We start from the raw sequence: 11,578 nt of genomic DNA, 5'->3' as shown, positions 1-11,578 counted from the left end.
CAGTTGGTTGCAATTCGCAACCTCACCACTAGATCCTGCTAAAATTTACACACTGCACCTTTAAGTAGCTAAAAAAAGTGAAAGTTGGATGAACTTAAAAATTACTTGAATTGGTAAAAGGTTTCTTTTATTCTGAAATATTCTTACTTTATGTTGAAAACCCTTTAATTTTTTGGTAAATAGATTTTTTTATGTATTTTTCCACTATATTTAAACAGTTAAAAATGACACAAACTTTTTTACAGTGTAATTGAATAACCAGGCAATAATATTTTAATTAATGTTCAGATTTTACTACATTTCAAATATAGTTTTACAGTAACAAATATTATAACACTTCTTGTTAACAAGTGTCACAGATACACAACAGGTTTACAAACATACAAAAAATAAATAAATAAAACACATTAAACACTAATCTAAATTCACACAAAGATGATTTCATGCTTTAATTTCCCATTGGCTCATTTAATGATTGCTCAAAGAAAGCTTTATTTGAATAAGCCATGAGGGGCAGACGTTCTCCAAGCACAGCGTCTCTGAAATTGCGTCGTCTCCATGCGTACACAATGCTGTTCAGAAACCCCTGCAGTGATACTGATATCCCCTATACAAGAGCAAATATCACACATTAATCATTAAACTGAAAACATTCAATTTTACACTAATTATCTCCTAAATGTAACGGCACATAACTCGGCTATTAATGAGCTTTCTGACTTTGTCATGACAATAAATACTCGTTCTACACAGCAAGCAATTTCGCATTAGCATAGCCAAAAAATAAATAAAATAAATAAATGAAACCAAACTGTTATAACTGTTGACATTTCTCACAAGTTATTTAAGCAAAAATGGCATGTAGACAAATTCAGTTCAAGTTTATTTTGGCTAAAAGTGTGGGTTACACATAACTATATTGGGGCTAGATGGTGAAATGACAGCTATCACTTGCTGGGTAGAGAGTATTTGGTTGTACAAAAAGTCATCAATATTTTAGATTCATACATTTTGTCAATGAGATTTTGTAAACATTTAGAAGCACATGAAATAATGATGATGATAATACTAATAGCAATAATAGCAACAAAATTTTGATTTAGATAAAAAATTCTAAAAGTTCCAATATTGAATTCACATCATGTTCTGTTTAAGAAAACACATTTTACCTGTATGACATAGAGAGGAAAGAGACTTGGTCTTATCTTGGGTGATGCAAAGGATAGACAGATCAGAAGCAGAGCTGAGGACAAAGAAAACATTTCATTCATACTAAATAAGATCTTGGACATGATGGGGACTTTATGCAGGGAAGGTTTTGGTGACTTTACACTAGCAATTAGTATGCCTATACATTTTTGTCAATACTATAATATGTAATGATTGTTTCTGTAGCATGCACTCATAAAAATAAAGGTGCTTAAAAGGTGATCCCAACAGGCTAATAGCAAAACAGATTTTATATACACATTGCACTGCTCTTATCTCAAAATTAGGTCATATGTCCCTTCTTATTTTAACAGTCCATGATTTTTGAGGTTCTTTGTCCTGTGGAAATTTGTAAAATGTTTAAACAAAACAATAGGTTTAAAGATCACGCTCTGGACGTCTATCCCTCACAGCCTCGTTTTGAAATCAACATTATTGAATAAGGCATATAGGACCGTTTTTGGTTCCTCAAACCATTTTGTCAAAGTTCTTTAAAGAACCATTTCTTTCTTACATTTTTATAATATGAAGCATCTATATTCACTACAAAGAACCTTTTCAAACTGGGGGCCAGGGCCCCCAGGGGGACCGCGAGATGGTGTCAGGGGGGCCCCAGTTTTATGTCATTTTATGAAATACATTAATTTATCATGAATTCTGTGTATTTAAACCTAAAAAATAAGGCTACTAACCAAAAGCACTACTTTTTTGTATTATTTAATATTTTTTTATTAAAATGTTGAGTTTTAGAACAGTTTTTGTCACAAATTTTTTTGGGGGGCCGCAAAGGAATGCACCGTACACAAGGGGGCCGCACGCTGAAAAGGTTTGGGAACCACTGTTCTAAGGCACCATTAAAGGAACAGTATGTAGGATTGTGGTCAAAACTGGTACTGCAATCACACAACTGGTGGCCAATACACAACATGACAACATAAACATCAGTTGGGGGCTGCAACTCCACTTTTTAAATGACAATATCCTGGCCGTAACACTGTTGTCAGTGATATAAGTATTTGAAATAAAAATGATTTCTTAATGTCTAGTGACATATCAGGGCCATTTTATGATTAATTAATATAAAATTCTTACATACTGTTCCTTTAAGCACTTTTATTTTCAAGATGTGTTTCATGTGAGTATTTGTACACAGAGAAAGGTACAGAAGCTGTCACTGGGGCGGTACCTTTTCAGAGGTACCTTTACAAATTTTTACCTATAGAGTGCATATTAGTTCCTCATATCTGTTCCTAAATCGTATATAAGGACCTTTTTAAAGGGTACCATCCACCCAGCAACAGCTTTGTACCTTTTTTCTCAGCATGTAGATTAAATAGACTGATTAAAGGATTAAATGTAGATGAAATGTACTGACCTGGTGCCCAGCAGAATATGATAACAAGGATCATGTATCGTGCCGATGACCAAATTCCACCTGGATGATTCTGTGACATTCTTAATACGCTTGTGTTCTCATACTTCATATAACAGCTCTGTAACTGACAGTATACCACCTTCAGGAATAAATAAACACAGGATTACATTTAAAATAAATGTTTCCCAGCAAGCAATAGCAATCATTTTATTATACTGTAGACCCAGCTATGAGTAACTCACTTCTAAATAACCTTAAATTTGGTTACATTTTTTTTGTCAAGATAACTTAAGTATGAAATTTAATCAACAGTCATTACAACACTTTCAGAAAAAAAGGTACAAAGTTGTCACTGAGACATTACAGCTTTAAAAATGTCCTAATATGTAACATTTTGCTACAGATATGTACCTCTGAGGTACCAGTGTATGCACCTTTTTGGTACTTTTTAAAAGGGCACCGCCCCAGTGACAACTTTTGTACCTTCTTGTACCTTTTGTTTTGAGGGTGAAGGTGTTTGGTTTCATTTATTTTTGGGATATGGTTAATTTTCACTGACAGCCCAAATTTTGTCATCTGGGCTGTGTTTGGATGCAGTGGCGGCTCGTGACTGCTCTTCCGAGGGGCGCAAATTCAAAATAAGTGTTCGGGGTGTCTTGCTCGTGTTTTCAAAATATGTGTTCGGGGCCTCGAGAGATTCCGTGTGCATCACGCGCCCTGCCAAAACAAGTGCCCGCTGCACACGCGTCAAAACCGTTTATGATGAAATAGACGCTCATGTTCACAAAATACACACTCCCTTAACACTAAACTCTGATTACGCATGAGATTATGCGAGTATCTGGCAAACGCAAGCGTCTCTTTTATCATAAACCCTTTAAAAATAATTAGCTCGATTTACTAAAAGATATAGATATATTAACAAAATTAAGCTTAAACTGCTTAAAATTCCATGTAAAACTTACTTAAAAAAATTGCATTTGCTTTAATTGTTTAAAATGTCATGTAAAACTTACTTAAAAAAGTGGGTGCAAAAATTATGCACTATATGTTACTTTTTTTTGTAAATCCAGCGTATTCTTTTTTCAGTGTATTAGACATATTTTAAATGCAAAATGCTTGTTTTCAGATGAACATAGCACAAGCACACATTTCAAACCATCCATCTAAAAGGGTGATTCTCACGAAACCATTGAAACACCACGGCACTAATGATTTTAGCTTTAAAATGTGTAATATAGTAACATTAAAAAGCATCAGAATTAACACAATACTGTGTTCTACCTTGCACAATGTGTGATTTCAACATAAGAATTTATAATTGTAAATTTTATCTCATTTTCTGCTGAAATTCTCATTACCGCAATGTGTCCGGCTGTGTTTGAACATGCGTTATGTTGTAATTTAATCAAATTAACACAAAAATATTAAGAAAAAAAATAAATGGATGTTTTGCTAGACTACTTTAGATGACAGAAAAAATATTTACTGAATATTCATGTATAATAATAATGAAGAAAAATTAGGAAAATGATGTGTCCATGCCTGATGTTCTCATCCTCCGCAACACTTTTTGAGAACAGTTTAAGCACACATACAGAATTTTAATAAAGTTTGATTTTGAGTGACCAAGCACATGGACCAGTTACTTCAAGATGGCTACTAGGTAAGATCCTTTTTTACAGTTAATTTGAAATATTGTCTTGTCAGAATGCTTACACGACATTTTGATTATCATTACCGCAACAGATGCTTATTAAATGTTAATTTAATTAATAGAAGCATAATACTTTGATTTTAAATGCATGTGCAGAATCTCCAAATTATGTTCTTTCAGGTTTGTCATGTCATTTTGAAAATATGTCAGTGTTGATGTTTTCTGACTGTTGCGGTAATGAGATTTTTTAGGACTAATTTTTTTGATTATGTTACAAAAAGTGTTAAATGATAAGTAAAAGTTTTTAAATTAATGTTCCCATTTACTCCAGACTTTGTTTTTCAATGTCTGGTGGGAAAAAAAGTAAATTTAAGCAATTTTTACATTTTCATGCTTGACATTTATAAAACCAAGTTTTCGTGAGAATCACCCAAAAACACAATTTGTCATATAACACAATAAGACAAAAATTTAAGAGGTCTAGTAGCATCATTTGCTTAGATTCCACAGGCGGACCACAAAAACAGTCATAAATCGCACAAGTGTATTTGTAGCAATAGCCAACAATATATTGTATTATCATTTTTTTTATGCCAAAAATCATTAGGACATTAATTAAAGATCATGTTCCATTAAGATATTTTGTAAATTTTCTACAGTAAATATATCAAAATGTATTTATCATATAAGTAATAAGGACTTCATTTAGACAACTTTAAAAGCCAATTTCTCAATATTTGGATTTTTCTGCACCCTCAGATTCCAGATTTTCAAATAGTTGTATCTCGGCCAAATATTGTCCTATCCTAACAAACCATATATCAATGAAAGCTTATTTATTCAGCTTTCAGATCTCAATTTCAAAAAATGTACCCTTATGACTAGTTTTGTGCTCCAGGGACACACATTGTTATCTTCATTAATGCAATGACTCAAACATAAATTTAGGCTTAAAGGGACAGTACACCCAAAAATAAAAATGTTCTCATCCTTTACTCACTCTCATGTTGTTAAAAACTTCTATAAATTTCTTTGGTCCGATTAACACAAAGTAAGACATTTTGAACTCATCAAACACCTCATGAGCCCCGTTCACTTTCATAGGAAAAGAGAATACTATGGAAGTGAAAGGGGGTGGCGAACGGGTTAGTTACAATCATTCCTCAAAATATCTTCCTTACAGGTTTGTAAGAACATGAGAGAGCGAAAACATCATTTTTTGGGCGAATGATCCCTTTAAGTATCCAAATACCTTTTTGGAGCCACTATATGTTGTAATACACGTACTACAGTTAATAAATGTGCTTGCTAAACAATGATAACATTTAAGATCAGTGTCGTGTGTGTACCCACAGTGCAGCATATGAGGACTATCAGCACGCTGGTCAGTGTGAAAACCCGAATGAACTCCGCGTGACCCGAATCCTGTTGAATGAAATACGATTCTTTTAATTCAATCAAATAATGGCTTATTCAAAAAAAACTTATTTGTGTCCTGCTCAGTATCTCTTACCACAGTCGGGCAGGTGTCATTTGTAATGTGCAGAAACAGAATGCAGCTGTAGAGGAAAACAGACGTGAAGTTATTAAGATGACAAATGCAGATTACACGTACACAAAAAACACAAACACGTGTTCTCACCTGTTGCAGAACCTGGCAGTGTTTGGCGCGCTCCTAATGAATTTATTCGCTGGCGTAAGAGTCGCTTGCATAACTGTGACTGTGTTGACATAGACGATGTACCCAACTATGGGAATGAGCCTATAAAATGACATACAGGACAAACTGAATATTACAGTACATGGACATTGCGATCTATAAAGTGTATTTATAATGAATACTCACCACACAATAATATAGAACAGACAAAACATCCTTCTGCGACGCAGTAACTGTGTTAACAAATAGATTAAAATACGTAAAATGAAACATTATATAACACTGTAAAAAGTTGAATCAACTTAAAAAAATACAAACATTTTCACTTTAGTTTCACTTTTACATTGTATATGTGTATGTTTGTGTGTGCGCGTGTGTTTGTGTAAAATAACATATTGTGAAACATTAATAGATTTGTTTCACAAACAAATAAAACAAATAATAGATTGCATAGTCTAGATGCAAAGAGTTAATTATACAGTACATGAAAGATACTAAAACAAGTAAGAAAATCGTGAGGAATGTGGCACAGCCTGACTGATCTGAGATTTGATTGGCTAACAGCAAATGTTCATTGGTGTTGTCATGTTATATTATAGCAGTGACGTTGATTTGTTTGACACGTAGTGACACATTGTGTCTGTGGGACTTTCTCAACCCAGCTCACCTGGTTTTCAAATCCTTCCACTTCGGTTCTTTCTCGCCATCCTTGAAAAACATGTGCTGACTCACAGGCATAAATGATGACGAGCAGAAATGAAATGCAGTAAAATGTCAAAGAGAGAGAGAGAGAGAGAGATAGAGAAAGAGAGAGAGAGAGAGAGACCAATATTCAATTCAATTGAATTCAATTCAATTTTATTTATATAGCGCTTTTCACAATTTGGTAATTGTATCAAAGCAGCTTTACATTAATAGAAGCAGTGAAAAGCACAGAAAATCGACAGATAGCACAACATAATACACAATAGCACAAGCAGCTAAATGTGCTGCGGCTATAAATCAACATTAAAGCGAACGTATTACTAATGTAACGTATAGAAGTTAAGCCCAAGAAGGCTGCCTCCCCGGGTTGAAAAACCCCCTAGGAGAAAAAACCCCCGGATTATATGTATATGTATGTACGTATACATGCAAAGCAGAAAATAATGCTTAGATATAAAATGTAAATTTATATAAGAATAAAATATTAAAGGTGCAGTGTGTAAATTTTAGCGGCATCTAGTGGTGAGGTCACGAATTGCAACCAAACGGCTTAGTCCACTGCTCACCCCTCGCTTTTGAAACACATAGAGAAGCTACGGTAGCCACCACCAGACAAACATGTCATCGTCAGAGACAACTTAGTAAAAAAAATGTGTCCGTTAAGGGATTCTGTAGAAAAATGGCGGCACAAAATGGTGACTTTCATGTAAGGGGACCCTCGGTGAATGTAGATAAAAAGGTCTCGTTCTAAAGTAATAAACACATACCGGTTCATTGTGAAAGGTCTTTATACACCCCTGATAATATAGTTTTGTATATCATTTTGCATTTCTGTCAAGAGATCCTTCTAAAAATTACACACTGCACCTTTAAAATTGTTAAACTGTTTATACTTTAAATATAATTATATTAAATAATTTTAATATATTATTTTATAATTTTCATAGTTAAATATTAGGTTAATAAAGGTTAAGGTGTGTCTAGACTAGTGGTCTCCAACATGGTGCCCGCTGGCACCAGGTTGCCCACACGGAGTCTGTAAATTGCCTGCCAAAGCACATTTAATTAATAGCCTCAATTTTAATATTTATTTATTGCATATTTTTATATTATGTAGAATATAAAAAGTTGATTGTTTTATCCATTTTGGTAGCCCTTGCTCACAAAACAGTTGGAGACCCCTTTAGACTTTTGACTGATAATCTGGTGCTGTATTTTACTAAACAGCATTAGTAATAGTGTTCTTCATGTACCAATCTGTACACTCCTATGTATACATAATAACATCACCTCACTTTTTATAGGGTCATGCATGACTCAGTTATTTTGTGTGTTCATATATGACTTGTTTTATGGGTCGCCACAATAAAACCAAAGATCTGTAAAGCACTCAGCACTGTATAAACATCTGCTGTGTAACGCTACACTACTAGTTTCTTTTCTTTTACCAAGATGAGCATTCATTGACCGCTGAAGGAAGTTGTTGTTTAATAATACCTGTTACATAAGGGTTCTTCTGTAGTTTTACAGTTTAACGGTACGACCACATTAAACAACTTAAGCAGCTGAGTGCTTTTAAACATTTATTCTAATAGTTTGATAATGTTTATAAGTGTGTCAGTGTATAAGAATGATTTGTGTTTATGTGCTCGTGGTTTCTCACCAAAGATAAAGGCAATCCATAGTTGCACAGTTTTTCACTGTCTTTCACTGGCAGCGTGTCATAGGATAGGAAATTTAGTATGACGGTGCCCATCAAAACAACTGATGCTAGAAAATCTGCCAGGGCCAGCTGAAGAAGAGGCTTAGCCTACAACAGTGACAAACATACAGTATGAGCAATCCACACCTTTTGCACAGCTTTTTAAATGAGATATTTGAAAGAAAGTATTGCATATTAGCAAATGCTGAGAATCATTGGAGTGTTAAAGCAATATGTACACTGTCACACTGCTAATATTGACCTTCTCTGTTGACTTTTGAAGCAATAGAGTGGCATGTATGTACTGTACTTCACTGAATGTGAACTATCAAATTCTGATTCATGTCAAAAGGTTTGCCATTCAAAATCCAGGGCAGGCTATATGCTGGAATTTAGTTTTAACTGGGATTCAAATGACATTTCTGATTTAATAATATACTTTCTGGGATTAAATAAAGTATTACCTTTACATATGGTAGCTAGTTGTCACACTTTACACTGTCAGAATTAAACAGGGTTCCCACACCTTAGTAAACTTCAAATTCAAGGACCTTTCAAGGACTTTCCAGGTCCAATACCCTCAAATTTAAGGACTAAATGCGGGGACACATTTCAAGTCAGAGCAAGGTTACATCGTGTTACCTTTTAAGATACATTGTTACAGTTCCCTTTGGAGGGAACTCGCGCTGCGTCACTACAGTGACACTTTGGGGACGTCTCCAGGGGTAAGTGTGTCTGAATGTGTATATTAAATTCAACCAATGGTGAGGCTTAATGACAAAGACAGGTTGATGTGGGAGCCAGAAAGTATATCGCTATCTGAAATATTGCCAAAGACGGCGTTACAGGGACGCGGGAACTAGTATGGCAAGGGAGACGCAGCGTCTCGTTCCCTTCTCATAAATCTTTAAAAATGACGGTTTATCCTTGTGAACAGTTACCTATACATCATTTCAGCAACAGTTACATACGTAACCCAAGACGTTTTCATGTGTCAAACACAACTGTGCAAAAAAGCATTTTGGTATAAATCAACATTCGCATACAGAAGATATAAGCATTTAAAGCGAACAGTTTAGCACATGTGCTTAAAAAGTCTAGACTTTTTATAATATTATCCTACACTACACAGGGAATATGGATTTTTTTCCAGAAAACTTCTTGCATACGGACATTTTCAAATTACATAATGTAAAACAAATCTGCCAATCATTTTAATTTAGATAATAGAATTAAAAAAAATGTTTTTTAAATTAATTTTAGAATTTTAAAAACCAAAATACTATTCTGTGTAAATGGAATCAAAATAAGATAGCAGTACAATCCCAAACTGATAAAATGTACAAAAACTTCACATTTGCCCATAAAGTCTGCATTTTAGCACCTCAAATGTACACATTGGTACTCTAAAAGATACATATTGGACCCTCACAGATATATATGTATCTGTACCTAAATGTACCAGTAGCATCTGAGAGTACTGTATGTACTGACGATTTCCCCAACTTGCTCTTGTGTCCGCTTAACAAACTCTGAGTGATTTCAAGCACTACAGCAATGAATTTCTCTTACATTTCCTCAGATATCTTTTCTGTGACTCACCTGTACATTGAGATGTGATCTCTTTAAAATGGACACTACCAGGACAGAACCGCTACCTATCAAACTGCAACAAACAGAAAATGTCAGAACTCTCACTGTATTCAGAATTTGGATTAAATAATAAACACAGATTATACATTAGACACATGTTACCCTGTCTGGGAAATCCAGACTAAAGTCTCATGATCTAATAATCAGTCACTGATTTCAATATTTGATATCTTAGTCAATATAAAATCACAGAATATTCTTTACATTATGTAGGATGAACAGAAAATAATAAAAAATGACTTTAGCTGGGTTTTCACAGGCAGGGTAACATATATAGACAATCAAACATATCTCGCAGGCACTTTTGCTGACATGTAATCAACCTTTACTGCATTAGCTGCTTCAGAATCAGTAATATGAGGGTAAATGGGACCCTGGCAGGGGTCGCTGTCGCTGTCCGAAGGGCTCGGTGCTGAAATTTACTTGGGACTGTGGATTGACATTTGCACTGGGTTTACTGTAACATGTCACTTTAAATTCTTAAATCCTTGCCTTATTGCAGTCACATGTCTCAATACTGTCATGCATAACTTAAAATGCACGTACCGGTTTCTCTTTATGTTTATGTTTTAACGCACTAATGATCTTCACTGCAGATTTATTTCATTACGTCAATGGATTGCATACGCGTATTTAACATTTCTCATTTCCTAAATGTATTTTTTTCCTTACCTTAAACTCAAACACGAGACGTAGATCCCAGACAAAGCCGAAATCTGTGCATGCAAGCGAAAAGAAAAGTCAAATCAAATCGAAAGTCATTAAAGCAGATAAATATTTGATTGTTAACTATTGTTATATGTTTTACCTTTTCGTCTGCCGATCCAGCACTTGTGTTCATGACGACGGAGATCATTACGAAGACTTGTGTGTCTTAAACTGCATATCAGCTGTCTGTCGTTGTGCGTATGATGTAGATACAGAAGCTGTCTGACTGTTTTACCTCACCTGAACGTTGAACTTTAGCTCTCTAGGCACGTGACGTTTAGTCTCACCTGTAGCTACTGCATATGCGCGCATGTTTTGTACAGTATGGGGAATCCCATGCGTGCTGTGTTGCTGTTGTCAACTGAAAAAACCTCTTGCGGGTTTTCCGACAAATTTATAATACTTCAAACAAATGGCATAAATGTCATAAAACGTATTTGCGTTACACTGTAGCCTAAAACGCACGTTGCTGACATTAATACTGTAGCGTATTTCACTATTTTAATCATTTACTACTGCTGAATTGCTATAACTTAATTGCTCAGATAATTTTGATAAGTTAAATTATGTAAGAAAAACATAGCATTATTTATTGATTACACCATTTTATATTATATAACCTATAGCATTAGAAATATTATGGTGACACTATAACATATTCGAACTGTTGAGCAAGTTGCTATTATGTAAAACATCATTTTGACCATTGTGCACAACTACAAGAGGGAATACCCGGTTATGTTTAGTACTTTCCTCACATGAGGAACTGTGGGCATACTCTACGTTTAACAACCAGAAAGTATTAAAAATGCCAAATAGTGGTTATATATTTATTATTTAAGGAAGTAATTTTCGGAAGTAACAGTTCAAGTTTATTTTTTTAATACACAGTATTCTGCCCATTCTTAT

At 34.5% G+C, this 11,578-nt stretch overlaps 1 protein-coding gene across 1 annotated transcript; it reads right to left on the bottom strand.

The window, feature by feature from the left end:
- Positions 1-250: 250 nt before the first annotated feature.
- On the bottom strand, positions 251-11,020 carry LOC129418859 (transmembrane protein 116). The gene is made up of 12 exons (XM_073853779.1): positions 10,770-11,020; positions 10,634-10,677; positions 9,911-9,974; positions 8,276-8,416; positions 6,569-6,682; positions 6,088-6,134; positions 5,884-6,003; positions 5,755-5,800; positions 5,595-5,666; positions 2,585-2,723; positions 1,170-1,243; positions 251-607 (listed from the first exon to the last, which is right to left on the bottom strand). The coding sequence occupies exons 1-12, from the start codon at positions 10,815-10,817 to the stop codon at positions 449-451; spliced, it is 1,068 nt and encodes a 355-aa protein (XP_073709880.1). The 5' UTR covers positions 10,818-11,020; the 3' UTR covers positions 251-448.
- Positions 11,021-11,578: the final 558 nt, after the last annotated feature.

Source organism: Misgurnus anguillicaudatus, chromosome 15, assembly GCF_027580225.2.
Source record: "Misgurnus anguillicaudatus chromosome 15, ASM2758022v2, whole genome shotgun sequence".
In the NCBI taxonomy this organism is placed as follows: Eukaryota; Metazoa; Chordata; class Actinopteri; order Cypriniformes; family Cobitidae; genus Misgurnus; species Misgurnus anguillicaudatus.
The sequence above is the reverse complement of the archived record's forward strand: the minus strand, read 5'-3'. Positions and strand labels throughout refer to the sequence as shown.

What these genes read in the sequence shown, in the direction of transcription:
- LOC129418859 (XM_073853779.1), bottom strand. Translation starts at nt 10,817, where the DNA reads ATGATCTCCGTCGTCATGAACACAAGTGCTGGATCGGCAGACGAAAAG. An exon ending in GTCTCGTGTTTGAGTTTAAG is followed by an intron (nt 9,975 to 10,633) that starts GTAAGGAAAAAA and finishes TGTTTGTTGCAG; the next exon opens with TTTGATAGGTAGCGGTTCTG. An exon ending in CATATTCTGCTGGGCACCAG is followed by an intron (nt 1,244 to 2,584) that starts GTCAGTACATTT and finishes CTTTGTCCTCAG; the next exon opens with CTCTGCTTCTGATCTGTCTA.